Genomic DNA, 25,728 nt, shown 5'->3' on the forward strand with positions numbered 1-25,728 from the left:
TGATTTTTGTGTGTGTGTGTAGTCCAGCTAGAGTAAGAAATTTAGGACAGGGTCCAATAAAACCTCTAGTTATTTGAATAAAGTAACATTTTCAGTTGTGTTTTTAAGATGATCGTGGATTTTCAGAGGCTGATGGAAGCGAGCTTTTTTACTTAGTGCCAAAAAACATCCACCCCAGCACCACCTTACTCGTGTGATAACCCTAACCTACATATTTTGGTAACAGTATCACTACACAAGACAAAAGGACTCAGAAAAACAAACAGCACCAAACATGCAAAACAGTAAATCTGTCCCCTTACCTGACCCTAAAATCTGTGAACTCTTTTACACACACACACACACACACACACACACACACACACACACACACACACACACACAACACTATAATCTTTTCAGTCAAACATTCATTCTCATAATCATACCTACAAACACTAGAACATGAGAAGTTGTTCATTTGAGCATTCAGTCAAACGAGCTTTAAACATTTTGTACTTTCAGGAGCAATGAGTAAAAGGGTCACACAAGAAAACCAACTGGTTAAAAAACACAAAAAGAAAAATCTAGCAAAGCTAGACTTTCCACTGAGTGATACCTTAAACCTCTTGTATCAGAGGCAACATGGGATATATGCAAATTACCCTTTAAGGATATCGGGTGTTTCAGCTAAATGGCAATTCTGAATGTCCATGACTTTTTCTTAAGTCTTTTTATGGACAATTGTCCATAAAAAGACTTAAAAGTAAAATTCCACAGCGAGAGGATTTGGCTTTATTGGTCTGAAATTGTCCATAAAAAGACTTAAAAGCAAACGTTAAAGAAAAAGTCATGGACATTCAGAATTGCCATTTAGCTGAAACACTCAATATCCTTAAAGAGTAATTTGCATATATTCCATTTAGCCTCTGATTCAAGAGGTTTAAGGTATCACACAGTGGAAAGTTTAGCTTTGCTAGATTTTTCTATTTATGTTTTTTAACCAATTGGTTTTCCTGTGTGACCTTTTTACTCATTGTTTTAATTTGTTAGTTAGGATATTTTGTAGACACCCTAATGTTTATGGTTCATAGGTTCATAGGTGTGTACTAGGCTAATGGTCTTGGATCCTTTAAAAGCCTAGCCCATAGAAGTGCCCTGGCATTGTGCCACCCGACGTTAGTTCCCAGTGCCTCTATCAAGTAGAGCCACTGGAGTGATACCCAGCGTGAACTTTCTAGTTCCCATCCACTCATCAAGATTTCTCGTGAAGAGGGCCAGTGAAGTGCTCTGCTTGACATGTATGGGAAGTCTATTCCAGAGCATGGACAGTCTCTGGGTTATGAACCTGTCCCTCCAGCATGTTCTGTTGATTGTGGTAGTGAGGTTGTGGTCCCTGGAGCATGTGGTGTGGAGGGATTTGGATTTCTTTAGATGTAGCATTTCTGATAGAGCTGGGTCAGACATGACTTTGTAAGTCAACCAGAGATCGCCTCTTAGTAGACAATATGAAAGCGAGAATAGCTGGAGTTTTTTGAGTCTGTCCTTGTAGGACATCTGTTTAAGGCCTAGAATCCTCTTCGTGAGGTACTTTTGTGGCCTTTCCAGCTGTTGCATGTGTCTAGGTACATGCTAAATGGGGCATTGCACTCCATGATTGGCGTCATGAGGGAAGAGCAGAGAGAGATGATGACCCCTTTCTTCCTGGATGCAAAACCCTTGGTAATGAGATGTGCCAGATAGAAGGACTTTCTGACCACAGTGCCAGTGTGCTGGTCGAAGCAGAGGCTGCTGCCATGGATGTTCTTCGTCTTCCATTGCTGCAGTCCTTACTATTGGTATAGTAATACCAGAGTATAAGGCTGGCCATGACCCATATCCTCAGTTTTTGCCGCATGGTCCGATGCAGAAGCAGTTTTGCGAGTGCAGGTTGGCGTTCTGAAATATTTGAGTTTCAGACCCGAAACAGAGTTGGAACATTTTGGTTTTTCTTGCCTCAGTATTTTACGGATGTCAGAAAAAGTGAATAACTGTATTTCTTGTGGGAAACAGATACCTCATAGGGATTACCATACCTTGTGTATACCTTGTTTAGGGCCTGAGCACGACGTTGTTGGTTGCCGCTCTTGTGCTAGGTTTAACAAACGCACTATTAAGAGGAGGTTAGACTGTGCCAGGTTAGTGTTTGGGAAGTTATAAAATGCCGCCGGATCGGCCTAGGGTTGATGAACCGCAGTCCCGGACGTCAGTTCTTTAGAAGGCTCAGTGGAGCCAGAGGTTTTGCCAGGAGTTTCTATGGAGTCTCAGGCAGAAACTTTACTGTTACAGGATGTGCCTTCTCAGGAGGTAGGCCAGGCTGAGGGGCTTCTCAGGTTACTGTTCTTCCCTCTCTTCCCAAGGTAGTTAGAGCCTCTCCTTCTGTTGCCAAACTTCTTTGAGAGGTAGGCCTAGTTCAGCTTCAGTGGGGCTTCTCCCTAGCATTTCGGTTCTGTACCTAAGAAACATATGCTTAAAATGGCAGAAGATTTGATTACTATGATTAGAGGTTCTATGCCCCGCCTGATAAGAGGCCTAGGGTGGAACCGGAGTTTGATAGTTTTGAACAGTGTTCAGAGGCTTCAGAGTCTTCTGGGAAGACTTGCAGGAGTATCCTACTTATTCTGATTCTGATGTGGATGATTCCACTCCAACAGCTTCTCCTCCTGAGGATTTCTCATTTTCAGAGACTCTGCATTCCATGAGGGAGCACTTTTAAATGGGAAGGCCAGGATTACTCTGATTCCAGAAAAGGCTTAGGGAATTCTTGTTTTGCCCCAGCATAGGCCCTTAGCTATTCCTCCTGTGTTGAATGTGGTGGAAGATGTTTTGCAGAGGCTTCCCTGAATCCTGACTCTTTGCCTCCTGCTCCTGTTAAGCCTGATAGGTATTATAGGGTGCCAAGCTCATAAGTATTTGTTTAAGAGTCCTAGGGCGGACCCAGAAACTATTTCTCAAGGGCCTAAAGGTGTTAAAAATCCTGTTCCCACTGATAAAGAGGCAAGGGCCTTGGATAGGTGGGGAAAGAAAGTGTATACTTCTTCCACTCTAGCCATGAGAGCGTTGAATTGTCAGTTTCACATGCTAAAATATCAGAATTATCTCCTTTCACATTTAAAATCTAAGGTGGATGCTTTGGCGGAAGGTATTGAGTGTAAAGAGTTGCTGGACTTGGTTCATGTGTCTGAGCAAGTGGGTAAGCATTCTTTGCAATGTGGTTTTGATGCTGTACAGGCCTCCTCGAGGGTGGCTGCTACTAGTTCTGTTCTTCGCAGGCATGCCTGGTTGAAGGATCAGAATTTAGCTGAGCATGTTAAGACAAGGATTTTGGATGCTCCTTTACAGTCTGATGTGTTGTTTGGACCGCCTGTGGAAGCAGTTTTAAAGAAAATGGAGGACAAAGCTAAGTCTATGCAAACTGTTAAAGATTTTTTGCAGGTGCAGCCACCGAAGTTTAGTAGAAATTGGCCTGCTAAGGGGTGGACATATCCTGCTTATGATTCCCAGTCTAGGGGTAGGTCTAGACGTGGTAGGGGCAGGGCTCAAGGTTCTTTTAGGCCTAGAACAGGAGTTCACCTGCACAGACTTATGGTGAGGGCAGGGGTCAGTCCTTTCAGAACAGACCCAATGACCTGTCTTTTCAGCTGCCAGTAGATTCTCGTCTGGCAGCTCCTTTGGGAGGAAGACTGTCTCTTTCAAAGAAAATTGGGATTTCATTACTCAAGACAAATGGGTGTTGGATATCATTCACCACGGTTACAGATTTTATTTCCATACAATGCCCCTTTCAAAGGCATGCCAGCCTCCTCCACAAAGAAAGGAGGCTCACAAGCAAGTTTCTCAGTTACTCCAGATGGGGCCATTCAGCCAGTCCCTGTATCAGAAAGGGGCCTAGGATTTTATTCTCGCCTGTTCCTAGTACCAAAGAAGGGGAACACGTGGAGACCAATTTTGGATTTATCTCTCCTCAACACTTTTCTGGACATTCCCAAGTTCAAGATGTTGGCGTTACAACAGCTTTTACCTCTGCTGGGCAAAGATCACTGGATGGTAACTTTAGATCTCAAGGAAGCTTACCTTCATGTGCCTATAAGGCTAAGTTGCAGGAAGTATCTGCGGTTTCGAGCTGGAAATTCTCATTATCAGTTCTCTGCATTGCCCTTTGGCTTATCTAAGTATTCACAAGGTTCTGGCTCCAGTGATAGCTTACTTCAGGCTAAAGGAATTCAAATCTATCCTTACTTGGTCGACTGCCTGATTCTGGCTCAAGAAAAGGAAGATCTTCTACAGCATCTGGAATATGTTATAGCAGTGCTAAGATGCCTAGGGTATTCTGTGAACGAAATAAAGTCCAGTCTAGTACCCTCTCAAGACATGTGCTTTCTGGGTGTGAGACTGAATACAGCAGCCCAGATGGCCTTTTTAACCCGGACAAACAAAAGAGTCTGTCACTTTACTTCCATCAACTATCTCATCAGTCCGACTGCAAGGACAGTCCTTCAAGCATTAGGGTTCATGGCATCTTGTATTCTGGTGCTTCCCAATGCCAAACTGCATATGAGGAAGCTACAATGGTATCTCAAAAATGTATGGACACAGCACTGCCAGGATTTGGACACTGTCATTCAAATAATACCTTGCCTTCAAAAGGAATTCTTGTGGTGGGCTCAGGAATGTCACCTAAACAAGGGACTCTCTGTGACCCGCCAGAGGCAAGTCAGATTTTAACGACAGATGCCTCGGACATTGCTTGGGGAGCTCATCTAAATGGAAAGTGGATACAAGACAAGTGGCCTGCCAGACTACAGCATCTACATATCAACCTGAAGGAGATGTTAGCAGTCCAATTTGCATTAATGGCTTTCAAGGAGTTACTTCTTCCAGGGCAGGTGTTGATTCTAACAGACAACACAACTGTCATGTGGTACATCAACAAGCAAGGGGAACACATTCTTATCCTCTATGCAGGCAAGCAATGATTTTATGGGAGACTGCAAGCTTGCAACTAACTCTTCAGGCAAGGTTTCTGCCAGGAGCACAGAACTCCTTAGCAGATGTGTTAAGCAGACAAATCATGGATCCCCACGAGTGGAAACTGGATCTTCATGTATTTCAGAAATTGACAGTGTCATGGGAACTCCAGACATAGATCTGTTCGCTTCTCCACTAAACCACCAGCTGCCAAAGTATTGCACAAAGGGGTTTCATCACACAGCTTGGAAAGTGGATGCTTTGTCTTTCAGTTGGAAAAACCTTCATGTGTATGCCTTTCCACCTCTGCCTCTTCTTCCAAAGGTACTATTAAAGGTCAGACAAGACAGGCCAAGGATGATTTTGATAGCTCCAGATTGGCCTCTGCAACACTGGTACCCACTGCTACGGAGTCTGGTAAAGAAGCCTCCATGGCCTTTACCTCTGATTCTTCATCTGTTATCTCAGAAGGACGGTCATCTGCTCAATGTCAAGCTTCACTCCATCTAACAGCCTGGCATATTCTGTGTTGAAACACAGCAGGTCTCAACTTCCTCAACAAGTTTTAAATGTGATTATGGAAGCTAGAAGACCTAGTACAAGGAGAGTGTACAAAATGGAAGAGATTTTATTTTGGAGTACAGCAAAGAATTTGGAGATTTCTGAGCCTAATTTGAATGTGGCTCTTCAATATCTTACTGAGTTATTGGACAAAGGTTTGTCCTTCTCTTCCATTAAGATTCATGCTGCAGCAATTTCAGCTCACTATGATTGTGACCCACCTTTGTTTCGCATCCTTTGTTCAAGCAGTTTCTTAGAGGGGCAAAGAATATAAGACCCCAGCTCCTACTCCTGCTTGGGATCTCAATTTTGTGTTGGAAAAACTTACTCTACAACCTTTTGAGCCTGCAGCTACTGCTGAATTGAAATACTTGTCATGGAAGACTGCTTTTCTGTTGGCTATTACTTCTGCAAGAAGGGTGTCTGAGTTGCAGGCCCTTATGGCAGTAGAGCCCTTTTGATTTTCCATAAGGATAGGGTATCATATACTAATCCTTCCTTTATGCCTAAGGTGGTTTCTAGTGTGGCTTTAAACCAAACTATTCATTTGCCTACGTTTATGCAGACCCTCAAAATAAAGGGAAAAGATTTTGCACACTTTAGATGTACACAGGCAATTATTATTTAAGCAGGACTAAGGATTTTAGGCAGTCTCAGCAGTTGTTTGTTTCTTTTTTTTGAGTTCACAGGGCAAGCCTGTGTCAAAACAAACTATTTCTAGGTGGATTGGCTTTTGCATTGCATTTTGTTATTCCCATCATGGCAAGGAGATTCCAGCTGGGATTAGGCCTCATTCCACTAGGGCTACTGCCACTTCAACAGCATTTCTAAGGGGTGGCAACTAAGGATATTTTGGAAGCAGCTACTTGGAGTTCAGTGCATACTTTCTCTAAGCATTATCACCTTCCTATCTACTCTAAGTCTAGGGCTGGTTTTGCCACAGCTGTTTTGCAAGGCATGTTGTCAGCTCCTACTTCTTTATGATTTGCCAGCCTCCTTACTTCTGCTTTGGGATTCTACCATAGTAAGGACTGCAGCAATGGAAGACGAAGAACATAGTACAGTTTTGTACCTACCATAAATGTAGATGTTCGAGGATTCCATTGCCCTCCTTCCCTCTGTGTTTAGGGGTGGTTGTGTAGGTGAGTTTACATGCTTATATTTTGTATATATTCTTGTATATGTTGTACATGTTTTGGTGCAGGTATTTTGGGACTTGTCTTTTAGGGTCTTCTGACATCTGGGGCAAGAAAAGACTGAGGATATGACGCCGGTCATGCGCATTAGTACCCTGACGTCCTGAGACTATACCCAATAGTAAGGACTGCAGCAATGGAATCCTCGAACATCTACATTTATGGTAGGTACAAAACTGTACTTTTTGACACCAGTCATTGGTCTCATTGAGGTCTTTCTGTAGGATGCCTACATCACCTGGAGAGTTAATAATGGCTCCCGGCTTGCAGTCGTCTGCAAACCTGGTCAGCCAGAGTCCCTCCGGGTTGGCCTGGACTTATGAGAAATAGATGCCAAACAGGAGAAGACTTAGGACTGATCCCTGTGGGACTCCACTCGTGACTGGTCAGCAGTCTGACTTGGAGTCCGCTACTTTCACACTGTGGGTTCTATCTGTGAGTCAGTTTGCAACCCACCTAGTGATATAGGGGTTGATGCCTAGTTTGGTAAGTTTATCAATAATTCCTGAGTGGGAATTGGTATCAAAGGCCTTGGCCAGATCAAGGTAGCCTGTATGAACTGCATTGCCCTCATCCACAGCTCTGGTGCAGACTCAAAGAAGTCAACCAGGTTGAGCAGGCATGATCTACCTTTCACAAAATGAAATTGTGTGGAATCTAGAGATGTTCTTTGTGTTTCACTGTTGCAGTCATCACACTTTGGTTATCCTGCTAGTGGTAGCCCTCAGTTGGCCTGAATACCAGAGACTTAGTATTTTTGCGTTGGTTGCTGTCACTTCAGGACTGACGTCACCTCGTCAGGGGTATAAAAACAGGCAGCCGACACCATTACATTAGTCTTTCTTGCCGAGGAGCCCAAAGCAGAAGCAGTTCACGCAAGTGCTGGTTGGCCGCTACCTGAGTTTTAGTTTCTGAAACTGAATCATCCTGAAGTCTTCTAAAGCTAAGTACCCTGTTGGGGATCCTTTTTTCTTGCTCTAACCGATGTCAGAAAAAGTTAACAATTGTCTTGCCTGTGGAAAGCAAATACTCACAGAGATTTTCATTCTTACTGCGTCACCTGTTTATGCCCAGACCATGATGTACCTCACTGTCAGTTTTGTGCTTTGTTCAATGCCCGAAATATTCATCGTCGGGCCCTTATTGTAGCTAAATACTTTCGTTCTCGATCTCCGTATTCCAAAATGGCTTTGGTAAGCCATCCAACTACCGATCTTCCAAAAAACATGTAAGGATAAAGACAGTGACAGACTGCACAGGTCCAAAATTGCCGACAATGCTTCCGTTAAGCTAGTCGCCAGTTCGCTGGTACTCAGTGAGGCGCTTTCACAGCCCCTGATGCCTGCTTTGATGGATTCGCAGGCCGCTACCGAGACCCGTTCGGAGTCTGATATGCCGCGAGACTCTTCTTTGACTACGGAACCTGCGGATGTCTTTACCTTGGATGGGTCCGCATCCTCTGTGCAGGCACCGGCTTCTGAGGAAGTTCTTCGCATTCCTGATATTTGACACAAACCGACAAATTCTTTTGCGTCTTCAGTTCTTTCTAAAATGTCCGAGTTTCTAAGGCCAAGAGTATGAGCTATGCCTAAAGAAAATGATGAACCAAGCTCAAGCGCCTGCTTCCTTGCCACAATCTTAAATGCTTAAAATGGCAGAAGACCTGGTCATGCTGATTCGGGGAAGCCAGCCTTCCCCTGCTAAAAGAAAAAGGGACCTGTCCCCAGCAGCTTTAACTGACCAAGAGTCAGACGACTCTGAGGTTTCTGAATATGAAGACATGTCTTTATTTGCCTGTGAGGATTCAGATGCAGAGGAATCCATTCCTTCTGCTTCCCCTTCCAGAGGATTTTTCTTTTGGTGAAACCCTACATACTTTTGAGAGAGCATTTCCACTGGGAATGTGAGGATTATCCTCAGTCCAAAAAGAGACTCAGGGAATTTTTAGATACACCACAACATAGACCCTTAGCCATCCCTCCTGTTCTGGATGTTGTGCATGATGTCTTTATGGAATTCAGTCTAACTCCCGATAATTTACCCCCTGCTCCAAGGAAACCAGACAGGTACTATAGAGTCCCTGACTTTCACAAATTTCTTTTCAAAATTCCTACTGCTGACCAAGAGGTCATCTTCCAAGGACCTAAAGGAATAAAAGCAACTACAGCTAAGAATCCCACCCCTTCGGAAAGGGATTCCCGAGCTTTAGACAGATGGGGTAAAAAAGTATACACCTCTGCAACTCTCGCCATTAGAATATTGAATTGTCAGTTTCACATGCTGAAATACCAGCAACATACTATGGAACTTATTAAGCAAAAATTATCTACCTTTCCTGACTGTAGAAAATAAAGAATTACAGGAGCTTATGCATTCTGCAAGCCAAGTCAGCAAGCATAGCCTGCAATGTGGGTTTGATGCCCTAGAAGCATCTCACAGGGCAGCAGTCACAGGTTCTGTACTTAGAAGGCATGCTTGGCTTAAGGAGCAGACATTGCCAGACCATGTGAAATCATACTTACTGGACGCTCCTTTGAACAAGGACAGTCTGTTTGGCACCAAAGCAGATGAGGTTTTAAAAAAGATGGAAGAAAAGGCTAAGTCTATGCAGACAGCCAAAGATTTCTTGCAAGTGCAGCCTCCAAGATTCAGTAGGCATTGCCCCTCGAAATATTGGTCCTTTCCAGCCCCCTCAAGGCCATCTCAGACTAGACCCAGGGGAAGCAGACCCCCCCCCCCAGATTACAGTCTCAGTGTATGCAGAGATCTAAGCAATGGAGTACCTCTACTTCTAAAACAGGGAGTGCTAAGCCACCCCCTTATGGAAAGAATTCACAATGAATTCTCAACTCCACTCCTCACCTCTGCCCAATTGCTCGTGCCCCCTAGGAGGAAAACATGACCACCATGCAAAAAACTGGACCTCCATCGCCAACGATCAATGGGTCCTCATCATAGTATACCAAGGTTACAAATTTTATTTCCACATGCTGCAAACCCCAAAGGGGTTCCCAGACCTTCATCCAAACCAGTGGGTAGAGACACAAAACTAAAATTCAGAATGCTCACCCTGCAGCAGCTTCTCCCTGTGCTGTCCAAAGATGCCTGGTTAGCCACCCTAGACCTAAAGGAAGATTATCTGCACATCCCTGTCAGGGACTCCTGCAGGAAATATCTACGTTTCAGGGCAGAATCTATGCATTATCAGTTCTCTGCACTTCCCTTTGGCTTATCCACTGCTCCCAGAGTCTTCACAAAATGCCTGGCTCCAGCCATTGCCTATTACCTATTGCAGACAGAGACAGATTCAAATATATCCTTACTTGGACGATTGCCTGATCCAGGCAGACAGTCAGGAAAAGCTGTTGCAGCACCTGACATTTGTAAAGGACGTTCTAACCTCCCTGGGGTACACTATCAACGAAAACAAATCAAAACTAGTCCCCAATCAAAAAATTGTATTCCTGGGAGCAAGCTTGGACACAGCAACATAGATGGCATTCCTTACTCCAGAAAAACAAGCTTATCTGACAGGCTACTTCCCTCAAATGGCCACCAGAACCCAGCTATCGGCAAGGAAAATCCTGCAGGCTCTAGGGTTCATGGCATCCTGCATTCTACTAATTACGTATGCCAGACTGCATATGAGTAAACTTCAATGGGACTTAAAAAGTCTTTGGTGCCAACATTCACAGGATCTGGAAACTATCATACCTTGTCTCAGGACAGAGTTTCTTTGGTGGGCAGCAGCATGCAACCACAAGGGACATCCCTTTACACAACCCCACGCCGCTCAGACCCCAACTACAGATGCATCAGACTATGCCTGGGGTGCACATCTGGAGGCAGGTACATTCTGGGCCACTGGAGTCCAAACCAAATTCATCTGCATATCAACCAAAAAGAGATGCTAACTGTTGAGCATGCTCTAACAGCTTTCAGATCCCTACTCTCACCAGGGCCCCTTCTAATAAAAACCGACAACACCACAGTGATGTGGTACATCAACAAGCAGGGGGGAACCCACTCTTACCCACCCTGCAGGCTAGCCATGACCCTGTGGAATACGGCCTTGGCTGTGTAGATTCACCTGCAAGCCCAATTACTGCCAAGCAAACAAAACTCTCTTGCAAACGACTTAATCAGAAATCTCCTAGACCCACATGAGTGGCAATTAGACCACAACACCTTCAGCCTTATAACCCATAAATGGGGTACTCCGAAGGTGGACTTATTTGCCTCCCCCTACAATCACCAGCTCAGCAAAGTCTGCACCAGGATACCTCACAGCAAGGCCTGGAAACTGGATGCCCTATCCTTCCAGTGGGCAAACCTCTCAATCTATGCATCCCCCCCCCGCCTCTTCATACAAGAGTACTACTCAAGATAAGGCAGGAAAGACCAAGGGCAATCCTGATTGCCCCAGACTGGCCATGCCAACACTGGTACCCATTACTGCACAGTCTGTCACCGGTGCCACCATGGCACCTACCCCAGATCCCAACTCTCCTCACTCAGCAGGAGGGACAGATTTTGCATCCACAGTTGCAAACCCTGAACCTTGCAGCCTGGCTTATTCCTTGAATTCTCCTCCAGTGGCCAGTCTAAGCAAGCAGGTGCTGGACGTCATTCGTGAAGCCAGAAGACCCAGTAGAAGGAAATCATATGCTGATAGTGGACAAGGTATTGTCCCTGGATTCACCCTAAAGGAGCGGATACAGCACAGTCCTCCTTAACTCTCATCCTGGATTACCTAGCAGACCTACTCCACAGAGGCCTATCCTCTTTCATTAAGATCCATGCCTCTGCCATCTCTGCTGATTACAGCACTGAGCCACATTTCTTCTCTCACCCTCTCATCAAACAGTTCCTTAGAGGGGCTAACAACTTAAGGCCACAAAGAAGAGCCCCCACTCCTGCTTGGGACCTTAATTTTGTGTTGGAGAAGCTCACACTTCCCCCCTTTCGGCCTGCAGCATCAGTAGAGTTAAAATTCCTCTCTTGGAAAACAACCTTGCTTCTGGCCATCACTTCATCTAGAAGAGTGTCTGAGCTACAAGCACTTATGGCTGTGGAACCCTTCATTATTTTCCATGCTGACAGGATCTCCCTCAGGGCTAACTCTACTTTTATGCCTAAAGTGGTGTCCATTGTGGCTGTCAATCAATCTATCCATTTGCCCACCTTTTTCCCTAATCCTCAAAATAAGGGGGAAAGGATCCTGCACTCTTTAGATGTGCACAGACAGCTCAGATTCTACCTTAATAGGACTAAGCCCTTCAGGAAATTTGAACAGTTACTAGTCAGCTTTGCACCAGGAGCAGAGGGTAAGACCGTATCAAAACAAACCATTTCCAAATGGATAGCACACTGTATCCATTTCTGTTACAAACACTATGGGAAACCACCCTCTCAGGGGGTCAGAACGCATTCCACTATGGCAACTTCAACCTCTACAGCCTTTCTCAGAGGAGTCCCTACCAGGGACATTTTGGAAGCCACTACCCGGAGCTCTGTTCACAACTTCACCAAGCATTACCACCTGCCTATCTTTTCCAAATCCAGAGCGGGTTTTGCAACAGCAGTCCTGCAGGGCATACTAGCCAGCCCCAACTCTTCATGACTGCCTCCACCCATTATTCAGCTTTGGGAATCAACCCAAGTGTGATGACTGCAACACTGAAAGATGCAGAACATAGTACAGTTGTGTACACTTACCATAAATGTAGATGTTCAAGTGTATTCACTGTTGCAGTCCTGGTTTCCCACCCTCCAGCCCGCTTCTCTCGCTCTCTCTCTCTCTCTCTATTTCTCTTACTCGCTTCTTACAGGGCTGTTGGTATTTAAGTTTTACTGGTGGTGTTTTTTTCCACCATAACTTAACTCCCTATTTGGGGGTTCCTGTCATTTGGGGCAAGAAAAACTGATGTAATGGCATCGGCTGCCTGTTTTTATACCCCTGACGTCAGTCCTGAAGTGACTGCAACCGACGCAAAAATACTAAGTCTCTGGTATTCAGGCCGACTGAGGGCTACCCCTGGCAGGATAACCCAAGTGTGATGACTGCAACAGTGAATACACTCGAACATCTACATTTATGGTAAGTGTACACAACTGTCCTTTTGGAGATTCCCTATATTCTTGTTAATTAGGCCCATGATGATGTGCTCGATTGCCTTACATTTCAGGCTCATCAGGCTAATGGGGTGATAATTCCCAAGGTCTGCAGTCACTCCCCCTTTATGGAGAGGGATGATTGTAGCAGTGCGCCATTCGGTAGGGACAAATCCTGAGGTGAGGCTGTGACTGAGCAGGGCACACAGATGTGGTGACATTTCACTTTGTAGTTGATGTAGAATACATCCAGGGATATTGTCGGGTCCCATGGAAGCTGTATTCTTGGCTATGGACCTGTGCTGCAGTAATGCTGGGTGCCTGGCATTCCTCCGGTATTGTGATTGACCCATTAGGGGGGAGAGAGGGGTAAAGTAGGCACTGAATCTGTCAGCCAGTATGTTGGCTCAGTATAGGAGGTACCATTGTGCAGTAACTCAGAGCAAACCTGTGTATTGCCGTGGAGATTCTTGATATAACTATAGAAGGCTTTGTGGTTGTTTTTAGTGTCTGCCGCTATTCTGCCTTCATAGCTGGCTTTAGAGGTTTTGATGAGGGATCTCAACTTTTTGTTGAGGCTACTAAGGGAGTTTTTTCCAGTCTTGGGACTTCACCTTTTTCTGCAACAGCTTCTTCCTTCAGTTGTATAGTTTATTAATGGCAGGGGAACCACCAGATTGGATTTTTTTTTTGGAGGAGAGCGTCTTGGATGTTCTTCGTGTTTCACTGTTGCAGTCATCACATTTAGGTTATCTGCCTGCAGGTAGCCCTCAGCCAGCCTGAATACCAGAGTCTTCAGATTTCTGCGTCAGATGCTGTCTCTTCTTACATGATGTCAGGTCGTCAGGGGTATAAAACATGCAGCCGACACCATTACATCAGTCTTTCTTGCCTTGCGGTGCCCGAAGCAGAAGCAGTTCGCAAGTGCCGGTCGCCCGACTCCTGAAATTTTCGCTTTCGAGTTTCAGACCCGAAGTCTTCAGAAAAGATAAGTACCCCATTGGGGATCCTTTTTCTTGTTCCATCCGATGTCAGTAAAAGTTAACAATTGTCTTACCTGTGGAAAGCAAATACCTAATAGAGATTTTCATTCTTACTGCATGCCCTGTTTAGGCCCAGACCACGACGTCCCGTGCTGTCGGTTTTGTGCCTTGCTCAACCCCCGAACTATTCGTCGTCGGGCTATTTTTGCAGCTAATTACTTTCATAAAGACAGATACAGACCGCATAGGTCCAGAACTGCCGACGACACTTCTGTTAAGCTATTCGCCAGTCCGACGGTACTCAGTGAGGTGCATTCGCAGCCTCTGATACCCACTCCTTCAGATTTGCAGGCCTCTACTGAGACCCATTCGAAGTTTGGTATGCTGCGAGATGCTTCTTCGACTATGGAACCTACGGATGTCTCTACCTTGGATGGGTCCAGAGCCGCTTTGCAGGCACCGGCTTCTGAGGGTGTATTCAGGCCTACAGACATTCATATTAAACCGACACCTTCGTTTCCATCCAGAAGTTCTGAATCTGTCAGGCCTAAAACTCGTATAATGCCTAGAAAACTGAAGACAAAAACGCATGCTCAGGCCCATAGGCCTCAAAAACAAATGCTTAGAATGGCTGAAGACGTTATTTCCTTAATTAGAGGAAGCCATCCTTCCCCCTCTGAGAGACCTAGAACTGAATTTCTTTCTGATTCTTCTGATCAGGAATCTGATATTTCCACTCCTTCTGATTACCAGGATTTGCCCTTATCTACTTATGACAATTCTGATGCAGAGGATTCCATTCCCTCTGCCTCCCCTCCAGAAGATCTTTCTTTCTGTGAAACCTTGCATACTCTTAGGGAGCATTTCTGCTGGGAAAGCCAGGACTACTCTGAGCCCAAAAAGAGACTTAGGGAGTTTCTGCTCCTGCCTCAACACAGACCTTTAGCTATCCCCCCTGTTCTGGACATTGTAGATGATGCTTTCTTGGAATCTAGCCTTACCCAGACACTTTACCTCCATCTCCCAGAAAACCTGACAGGTACTACAGAGTACCTGACTCTCACAGGTTCCTCTTCAAGAAACCTTCTGCGGATCCAGAGACCATTTCCCAAGGACCTAAAGGCATTAAGGCTACTGCTGCCAAAAATCCTACCCCTTCTGATAGAGATTTTAGAGCCTTAGACAGATGGGATAAGAAGGTATACACTTCTGCTACTTTGGCCATTAGAGCTTTAAATTGCCAGTTTCGTATGTTAAAGTACCAGCAGCATGTTATGGGGCTATTTAAACAGAAAATGATGTTGATTCCTGATTGTGCTGAACACAAAGAATTACAAGATTTAATGCATTTGGCAGAACAAGTTGGTAAACATACTTTACAATGTTGTTTTGATGCTTTAGAAGCATCTTGCAGGGCTGCTGTCACTGGGTCTGTACTTAGAAGGCACACTTGGCTTAAGGAACAAAACTTGCCAGATCATGTTATAGCTAAATTACTGGATGCTCCCTTAAACCAAGACAGCCTTTTTGGCAACAAAGCAGAAGTCCTCAAAAGGATGGAGGAAAATGCTAAATCTATGCAAACTGTTAAAGATTTCCTACAAGTACAGCCTCCCAGATTCAGTAGGCATTGGCCTTCAAAGAGCTGGTCTTTTCCAGTCCCTTCCAAACCCAGAAACAGCAGACCACTTAGGCTGCAGTCTCAGGTTATGTACAGACCTAAGCAGTGGGGGAGCTCCCACTTCCAAAGCAAGGAGTAGTAAGCCACCCCCCTACGGTAAAATGTCACAATGACTTATCCTTAACTCTTCCAAGCCTTGCTCAACTACCTGCTCCCTTAGGAGGAAAACTCACTCTGCATGCAAAAAACTGGGAACTTATTACCCAGGACAAATGGGTTTTGAACATAGTTTCCCAAGGATACAGATTCCACTTCCACACACTACCAACCCGAAATGGTTGGTCAGACCTACCCCCAAATCAATGGGTGGAGACCCAACAGCAGGTTCTCTCTCTTCTCAGTATCAGGGCTATTCAGCCTGTTCCAGCAGAACAAAGGGGACAAGGTTTTTATTCAAGAATTTTCTTGGTACACAGAAAAGACAACTCCTGGTGTCCAATCCTGGATCTCTCTATTCTCAACACCTTTTTGGTGGTTCCAAAATTCAAAATGTTAACTCTTCAACAGCTTCTGCCTATGCTAGCCAAGGATGCCTGGCTGGCGACCTTAGACTTAAAGGAAGCTTACCTGCACATCCCAATAAGGGAATCTTGCAGGAAATACCTATGCTTCAGGGCAGGCTCCATGCACTATCAGTTCTCTGCATTTCCCTTTGGCTTATCTACTGCACCCAGGGTATTCACAAAGTGGCTCCAGCCATTGCATTTTGCAGGCCGAAAAATATTCAAATTTACCCATACTTGAACGATTGTCTGATTCAGGCAGAAAGCCAGGACTTGCTATTACAACACCTGGCATTCTTAAAGAAACTTCTAACCTCACTGGGGTACACCATCAACGAAAAGAAATCTCACCTAGTACCCAGCCAACAGATTGTATTCCTGGGAGCAAGCTTGAACACAACTTCCCAGATGGCATTCCACACTCGAGAGAAACAAGTTTGTTTGACAACCTACTTCAAACTACTGGCCACAAAACCCCAGCTATCTGCAGGGAAAATACTGCAAGCCCTGGGGTTCATGGCCTCTTGCTTTCTACTAATTCCATATGCAAGACTGCATATGAGGAAACTCCAATGGTATCTAAAAAGCCTGTGGTGTCAACATTCTGAGGACCTGGAAACAATGATTTCTATCATTCCTTGTGTCAAGGCAGAGTTCCTTTGGTGGGCAGAGGCCTGCTACCACAACAAGGGGCTCCCTTGCACTCTACCCCCTGCCGCTCAAACCTTAACAACAGACTCATCAGACTATGCATGGGGGGCTCACATGGCAGGGCAGTGCATTCAGGGCAAATGGAACCCGAGATAGATGCACCTGCATATCAATCAAAAAAAAATTTTAGTTGTACAGAATGCTCTGACAGCCTTCAAAGACTGTATTCTTCCAGGACAACTACTGGTAAAGACAGACAACACCACAGTTATGTGATACATAAACAAGCAGGGGGGAACCCACTCATACCCTCTCTGCAGACTAGCCATGGCTCTGTGGAACACAGCTTTGAGCTACCAATTACACCTACAAGCTCAGTTCCTGCCAGGCAAACTAAATTCACTGGCAGATGACTTAAGCAGAAATCGCATGGACCCACAAGAATGGAAACTAGAACCAAAAATATTCAACCTCTTGAGGAACAAATGGGGGACTCCAGAGGTAGACCTGTTTGCGTCCCCTCAGAACTACCAATTGAACAAATTCTCCACAAGAACTCCCCACAGTTAAGCTTGGAAAGTGGATGCCCTGTCCTTTTACCTGGGAAAGCCTCTCGGTTTATGCCTTTCCCCCTCTGCCTCTCCTCTCGAAGGTTCTACTAAAGATCAAACAGAACAAGCCAAGGGCAAAACTGATTGCACCAGACTGGCCATGCCAACACTGGTACCCCTTGTTCTGCAGTATGACACTGCTCCAACCATGGCACCTGCCTCAGTCCCCTTCCCTGCTATCCCAGCAGGCGGGCCAGATTCTGCACCCTCAGCTTCAAACCCTGAACTTTGCAGCCTGGCTAATTCCTTGAGCTCTCCTCTAGCATCCCTCAGTAAGCAGGTGCTGGATGTCGTTCTGGAGGCACGGAGGCCTAATACTAGAAAATCCTATGCTGAAAAGTGGAAAAGATACTGTTCCTGGAGCCATGCTCAGGGGCTGGACACAACAGTGCCCAGCTTACCTCATATTCTTCAGTATTTAACAGAAATGCTCCACAAGGGCCTGTCCTTCTCGTCAACTAAAATTCATGCCTCTGCCATTTCAGCCCATTATAATTCTGAGCCACCCCTTTTGTCTTACCCCTGCTAAAACAATTCCTTAGAGGGCCAAAAATTTAAGACCCCCCCCCCAGGAGAGCTCCCACCCCAGCCTGGGACCTTAACTTTGTATTGGAAAAGTTCACTCTCCCTCCCTTTGAGCCAGCTGCAACAGCAGAGTTGAAATTCCTTTCTTGGAAAACAGCCTTCCTTCTAGCCATCACTTCAGCAAGAAGAGTGTCTGAATTCCAGGCCCTCATGGCAGTGGAACCCTTCATTATCTTCCATGCAAACAGGGTTTCCCTCAGGAAGAATACTTCCTTTATGCCCAAGGTGGTGTCTAGTGTGGCCCTAAATCAGTCCATTTATTTGCCTACTTTTTTCCCTAATCCACAAAACAAAGGGGAACGAATACTGCACTCTCTGGATGTGCACAGACAACTTAGATTTTATTTGGACAGGACTAAGCCTCTCAGAAAATTTGAACAGCTGCTAGTTGGCTTTGCTGCAGGGGCAGAGGAGAAGGCCATTTCAAAGAAAACCATTTCCAAGTGGATAGCCCATTGCAATAATTTCTGCTACAAGCACCATGGAAAACCTACCTCACATGGGATAAGATCACATTCCACCAGGGCTGCATCTACCTCTGCGGCCTTTCTCAGAGGAGTCCCTACCAGGGACATCCTAGAAGCTGCTACCTGGAGCTATGTACACACCTTCACCAAGCATTACCACATGCCTATTTTTTTCTAAATCTAGAGCTGGTTTTGCCACTGCAGTCTTGCAGGGTTTAATAGCTGGCCCTAATGCTCTCTAACTTCCTCCTCCCTTCCTTAGCTTTGGGAATCTACCCAAATGTGGTGACTGCAACAGTGAAACACGAAGAACATAGTACAGTTGTGTACACTTCACCATAACTGTAGATGCTCGAGTGTATTCACTGTTGCAGTCCTGGTTACCCTCCCTCCAGTCCCCTGACTTTTCTTGGCTCTACCTTTCCTTCTTGTTTGGTATATTTATTTTTTTCTGGTGTATTTGCTTTTTGATGGGGGTGTACCATAACATATAATTGTTTCCCATTGTGGGGACACCTGACATCTGGGGCAAGAAAAACTGATGTAATAGCGTTAGCTGCATTTCTTATACCCTGATGACCTGACGTCATGGAAGAAGAGACAGCATCCGATGCAGAAATCTGAAGACTCTGGTATTCAGGCCGGCTGAGGGCTACCTACAGGCAGATAACCCAGATGTGATGACTGCAACAGTGAATACACTCGAACATCTACATTTGTGGTAAGTGTTCACAACTGTACTTTCTGTTGGGTATGGCAAGTTCCATGCATTTATGTATGTGTTCGTACAGTGCATTGGTGTATGATTTGGCAGTCATGCATCTATTTTCCATTGACATGAGTGCCTTGAAGTTAGCTACCTCTGTTTTTAGGAGCCCAAACTCAGCTTTGGAGAAGTATTTCATGGTGGTTACCTTTGCAGGGGTGTGTGGATGAAGTGTGGATTTTTAAGGTGATTAGTTTGTGGTCGGATCTAACTATGGAGGAATTGACTATTGGTGTAGAGCAGTGGCTGCCCATGTTAGTAATAACCAGGTCAAGGATATTGCTTCGTCTAGTGGGGGTAGGAATGAGCTGGCCCAGGGCATTGGAATTGATGAATTCCAGGAAGCGTTGAGCCAATGTATCGTCATCTTGCCCAATGTTATTTGTACCTGAAGTATCTCCTATGCGTTATGCTGGTCTACTAGTCTACAGGTGCGCATGTCCTTTATGAATATGGAGACACCACTGCCTTTGGAGATTCGGTCCATGTTCTGGGCTCAAAAGGTGTAGAATGAGTTGTAGCCTGGTAGCACAGGGGTGCTTTCTGCTGCTTTAAACCATGGATATCATTTGGGTATGGCACAGCTAGAGGGTTTGTCTTTATTGGTCTGAAATTGTCCATAAAAAGACTTAAAAGTAAAAGAAAAAGTCATGGACATTCAGAATTGTTATTTAGCTGAAACAGCTGATATCCTTAAAGGGTAATTTGCATATATCCCATGTAACCTCTGATTCAAGTGGTTTAAGGTATAACAGTGTGGAAAGTCTAGCTTTGCTAGATTTTTCTTTTTCTGTTTTTTAACCAATTGTTTTTCATGTGTGACCTTTTCACTCATTGTTTTAATTTGTTAGTTGGGATATTTTGTAGACACCCTAATGTTTATGGATATCAGTTGGGTACAACCACAGCTAGAGAGTTTGGCTTTTTTGGCCTGAAATTGTACATAAAAAGACTTAAAAGTAAAAGTCATGGACTTTAGAGCTGTCATTTAGTTGAAACACCTGATATACTTAAAGGGTTATTTGCATATATCCCATGTTGCCTCTGATTGAAGTGGTTTAAGGTATCACACAGTGGAAAGTCTAGTTTTGCTAGATTTTTCTTTTTGTGCTTTCAGTACCGCAGAAACATTTCAGTCATTTTTTAACCATAACCACACACTCGTGTGCGCACATATGTATATGTACGCATACATAAAAAGCACAACATTGACCTAATTCTTGCAGATAGTCACAGAACCTAGTAATGGATACTGTACATTTGTAGTCTGTGGTTGATAACTATAAGCATGTAGATTTCAGTAAAGGTATGACACTGCTGTTGTTTCAAACTTAATGAGAAATATAGCATTAATAGTTGTAACAGTTTGTTTTATATCAAAGGATCAAAAACAGTAAATATATTAAATTGGTTTTGATATCAGTATTTTCCAGATTAATATACATATTCACTTACTGCAGTTGTCATAGTATTTTTAAATATATTAAATTGGTTTTGATATTAGTATTTTCCAGATTAATATACATATTCACTTACTGCAGTTGTCATAGTATTTTTATACTTTTTTACGTGTGTTCGTTCTTTATTGTGCCCAGAACCTTTAGCACCAGGCAGCATTGATCTTTAATATAGCACTTTGCCTGCATGACGAATGATGTCAAGGGGTTGGAGACTAATACCATGACGATTACACAGCTGGAGATGCATGCATAACAAAGGGATTTTAACACTCACTCTTAGTATTAAAATCACAGCGTTACTGTTTTCATTCCTTTACACTTTATTGCATGCTGAACTTGTATGTGGCATTAAAGGTGATAACTTTCTAATGATATTTAAGACTTGAATCTTTGTCTTCCTTTTTAATACTAACCTGTATCTTTTTTTGTCTGTGTGCTGTTGCCCGTTTTACCTGGTGTAGCAGCTTTAATCAAAGATGCTTCACTAACCCAGCTCCTAACCTAATAAACTGTTATCTGTTTTCTCACCTTTCTTCAACGATGATTCCTGTGTGCCAAATAACAGTATCATGTAAGTCAATTTTTCAGTTGTTATGACTATTTTTATTTTTGCATGCACCAATAAAAGCATACATTTTTAAAGCGATCATTTACATGGTATAAGTTTTTTATATGTTGGTGTGGGGATGTATAGCAATGGTTACTTGTACATAATTAATGAGAATATCAGGAAGATATATTGATGACATTTTGTGAATACAAGCGCAGTTGTATAAGTTAGATTTTGAGAAGTGAACGGCTACTTTATCAATACAGATTTATAGTTCAAGGGTAAATTAAACCTAACCGTTGCTTGTATTCAAAAATTACTGACACTTAACTGCAAACAAATGCTTTGGACTGTAGTGTCTTTTCAGGTATGTACTTATCTGATATGTTACAGCGTATCAGGATTGTCTATATGTCAAACGCTTTGTAACGTAGTTACTGATCAGTTATGCACTTATCCAAAATGTTACAGTGCATCAGGATTGCCTATATGATATATGGGCAGTTTTAAGTGCTGAAATACTTAAATGTATGTGTTATTTGTATAATTTCCTGTGTATATTTGATTTATTTCTTGTTTGATTAAGCTGTTAATTTGACTCCCTCCTGCTATAGGTCTGATTCACATTCTTAACAATTCATGATTCTGAATGGAGAAAGGAGATTTTGCCAATAGAGATGACTGCAAGTAGGGGTACAGAAAATAAGCAAGAGGGGGTTGGAATTTACTGGAGAAACATGGAAAGGAACCAAGGCATTGGGAGAAAATAACTAGAATGGGAAAAGGTGGGATGAGGCCAAAAAGATATTTGGACTGTAGACTAGAGTTCCTTCCATATTAGAGATTGCTAGAGCATTGGCAAAAAGAAAGGCGTAGGGGAATCCTAAGTGAAAGACCTGCTCTGGTAGAGTTTTTCTTTGAATCTAGAACATAAGCTGGTGTTAAACATGGTTAATTAGTAGGGCATATGAAACTACATGATAACTATAGGAACCAATCAGAGGAGGTTATAAAAGATTGGGAATAGAGACTGGAAAAACAGTTTACAAGTGAACGATGCACGGACGTATGTGGGGCTCTCATGTACGCAACAAAGTCCCTGAAGGTTTAGGATCTTTGGAAGTGTTTGTGAAGGTATTTTTATAACCCAAGAAGACTCCATAGAATTTTTCATCAGGTAGATAGCAACTGTTGGAGTTCTGATGAGGAAGGAAAAAGTAACTAGGAATATGTGATGTTCTTCATCTCACATTGCTGCAGTCCTTACACTTGGGTAGTCCGCTGTCCTCGGTCGGCCCGAATATCAAAGTATTAGGCTGACGTCGGTCAAGGCGCTTAAGACTGACATCAGGACGTCAGGGTACAAATGTGCATGACCGACGTCATATCCTCAGTCTTTTTTGCCGCATGGTCCGATGCAGAAGCAGCGTTGCAAGTGCCGTTCAGCGTTCTGAAATTTTTCGAATTCGGAGTTTCAGACCGAGTCAAAGTTGGCTAAGTACCCCGTTGGGGAATATTTTAGTTTTTTCTTGCCTCAGTGGTTTACCGGATGTCAGAAAAAGTGAATAACTGTATTTCTTGTGGGAAACAGATACCGCATAGAGATTATCATACTTTGTGTATTCCTTGTTTGGGGCCTGAGCACGACGTTGTTGGGTGTCGCTTTTGTGCTAGGTTCAATAAGCGCACTATTAAGCGAAGGTTAGATTGTGCCAAGTTGGTCTTCGGGAAGCGGTGCAATTATAATATGCCGTCGGATGCTCCGACGCCCGCTTCTTCGAAGAAGCGCAAAGACAAAGCAGCTAAACCCAGGCAAGAAGAGTCGTCCGTACCGGACGCCGGTTCTTTAGAGGTGTCAGTGGAACCGGTGGTTCCGCCGGAGGTTTCTCTGGAGTCCCAGGGGGAGACTTTGTTATTGCAGGATGTGGCCTCTCAGGAGGCAGGTCAGGCAGCACCTTTGGGAGGAAGGTTGGCACTCTTCAAGGAAAATTGGAGTTTAATTACCCAAGACAGATGGGTATTGGATATCATACACCAAGGTTACAGGTTTTATTTCCATACCTTGCCTCCTTTCAAAGGCATGCCAGACGTTCCTCCTCAGCAAAGAATAGAGGCTCACAAACAAATTTCTCTGCTGCTTCAAATAGGAGCCATACAGCCGGTCCCTCTGCCAGAAGTGGGCCTAGGATTTTATTCTCGCATGTTCCTAGTACCAAAGAAGGGGAACACGTGGAGACCAATTTTGGATTTATCTATCCTCAACACTTATCTGGACATTCCCAAGTTCAAAATGTTGACGTTACAACAGCTTTTACCTCTGCTGGGCAAAGATCACTGGATGGTGACTCTGGATCTCAAGGAGGCTTACCTTCATGTTCCTATCAGGCTAAGTTGCAGGAAGTATCTGCGTTTTCGGGCTGGGACTTCTCATTATCAGTTCTCTGCATTGCCCTTTGGCTTATCTACTGCGCCCAGAGTGTTCACGAAAGTTCTGGCTCCAGTGATAGCTTTCTTCAGGCTAAAAGGAATACAGATCTATCCTTATTTGGACGATTGCCTGATTCTGGCTCAAGGAAGGGACGAACTTCTTCATCATTTGCAATATGTGATAGCAGTGCTAAGATGCCTGGGGTATTCTGTGAACGAAATAAAGTCCAGTCTAGTACCCTCTCAGGACATGTGCTTTCTGGGTGTGAGACTGAATACAGCATCCCAGATGGCCTTTTGACCCCGGACAAACAAAAGAATCTTTCCCTTTACTTCCATCAATTGTCTCATCAGTCCAGGCTGACTGCAAGGACAGTCCTTCAAGCCTTGGGGTTCATGGCATCTTGTATTCTGGTGCTTCCCAATGCCAAACTGCATATGAGGAAGCTACAATGGTATCTCAAAATGTATGGACACAGCACTGCCAGGATATGGACACTGTCATTCAGATAATACCTTGCATTCAAAAGGAATTTTTGTGGTGGGCTCAGGAATGTCACCTAAACAAGGGACTCTCTGTGACCCGGCCAGAGGCGAGTCAGATTCTAACGACAGATGCCTCAGACAAAGCTTGGGGAGCTCATCTAAATGGAAAGTGGATACAAGACACGTGGCCTGCCAGACTACAACATCTACATATCAACTTGAAGGAGATGTTAGCAGTCCAATTTGCATTAATAGCTTTCAAGGATTTACTTCTTCCAGGGCAGGTGTTGATTCTAACAGACAACACAACTGTCATGTGGTACATCAACAAGCAAGGGGTACACATTCTTATCCTCTATGCAGGCAAGCAATGATTTTGTGGGAGACTGCTCTCAGTTTACAGCTAAATCTTCAGGCAAGGTTTCTGCCGGAGCACAGAACTCCTTAGCAGATGTGTTGAGCAGACGAATTATGGATCCCCACAGTGGAAATTGGATCCTCATGTATTTCAGAAATTGACAGTGTCATGGGAACTCCAGACATAGATCTGTTCGCTTCTCCACTAAACTACCAGCTGCCAAAGTTTTGCACAAAAAGGTTTCATCCCACAGCCTGGAAAGTGGATGCTCTTTCTTTCAATTGGAGCAATCTTCATGTGTATGCCTTTCCACCTCTGCCTCTCCTCCCAAAGGTACTCCTAAAGGTCAGACAGGACAAGCCAAAGATGATTTTAATAGCTCCAGATTGGCCTCGACAGCACTGGTACCCATTACTAAGAAGTCTGGTATGGGAGCCTCCATGGCCTTTGCCTTCGATTCCACACCTGCTGTCTCAGGAGAACAGTCATTTGCTCAATGTCAAACTTCACTCTCTTCACCTAACAGCCTGGCATATTCTGTTTTGAACCCTGGAGGGTCTCAGCTTCCACAGCAAGTTTTGAATGTTATTTTGGAGGCCAGAAGGCCTAGTACAAGGAAAGTGTACGCAGATAAATGGAAGAGATTTTTATTTTGGAGTACAGCAAAGGAATTTGATGTTTCTGAGCCTAATTTAAGTGTGGCTCTTCAATATCTTACTGAGTTACTGGACAAAGGTTTGTCCTTCTCTTCTATTAAGGTTCATGCTGCAGCAATTTCTGCTCACTATGACTGTGACCCACCATTGTTTTCTCATCCTTTGTTCAAGCAGTTCCTTAGAGGGGCAAAGAATATAAGACCCCCACGTAGAGCTCCTACTCCTGCTTGGGATCTCAATTTTGTGTTGGAGAAACTCACTCTACAACCTTTTGAGCCTGCAGCTACTGCCGAGTTGAAATATTTATCATGGAAGACTGCTTTTTTGTTGGCCATTACCTCTGCAAGAAGGGTTTCTGAATTACAGGCCCTTATGGCGGTTGAGCCTTTCTTAATTTTCCATAAGGATAGGGTATCTTTGCGTACTAATCCTTCCTTTATGCCTAAAGTGGTTTCTAGTGTGGCTTTAAACCAAACTATTCATTTGCCTACTTTTTATGCAAATCCCCAAAATAAAGGGGAAAAGATTTTGCACACTTTAGATGTACACAGGCAGTTGCGATATTATTTGAGCAGGACTAAAGGGTGCAGGCAGTCTCAGCAGTTATTTGTTTCATTTGCTTTGAGTTCTCAGGGCAAGCCTGTGTCAAAACAAACTATTTCTAAGTGGATTGGGTTTTGCATTGCT

At 44.1% G+C, this 25,728-nt stretch overlaps 1 protein-coding gene across 1 annotated transcript in view; it reads left to right on the forward strand.

Moving 5' to 3' along the window:
* The window catches only part of CLEC16A (C-type lectin domain containing 16A), a gene marked incomplete in the record, with an annotated part of 3,039,290 nt that overhangs the window by 356,236 nt on the left and 2,657,326 nt on the right, over positions 1 to 25,728 (forward strand). Inside the window, 1 exon segment of the mRNA XM_044089149.1 lies at positions 21,130 to 21,135. Coding sequence (XP_043945084.1) covers positions 21,130 to 21,135 — 6 coding nt within the window.

This window comes from Protopterus annectens, chromosome 12.part0, assembly GCF_019279795.1.
Source record: "Protopterus annectens isolate FY-2018-M chromosome 12.part0, PAN1.0, whole genome shotgun sequence".
NCBI classification, from domain to species: domain Eukaryota; kingdom Metazoa; phylum Chordata; order Ceratodontiformes; family Protopteridae; genus Protopterus; species Protopterus annectens.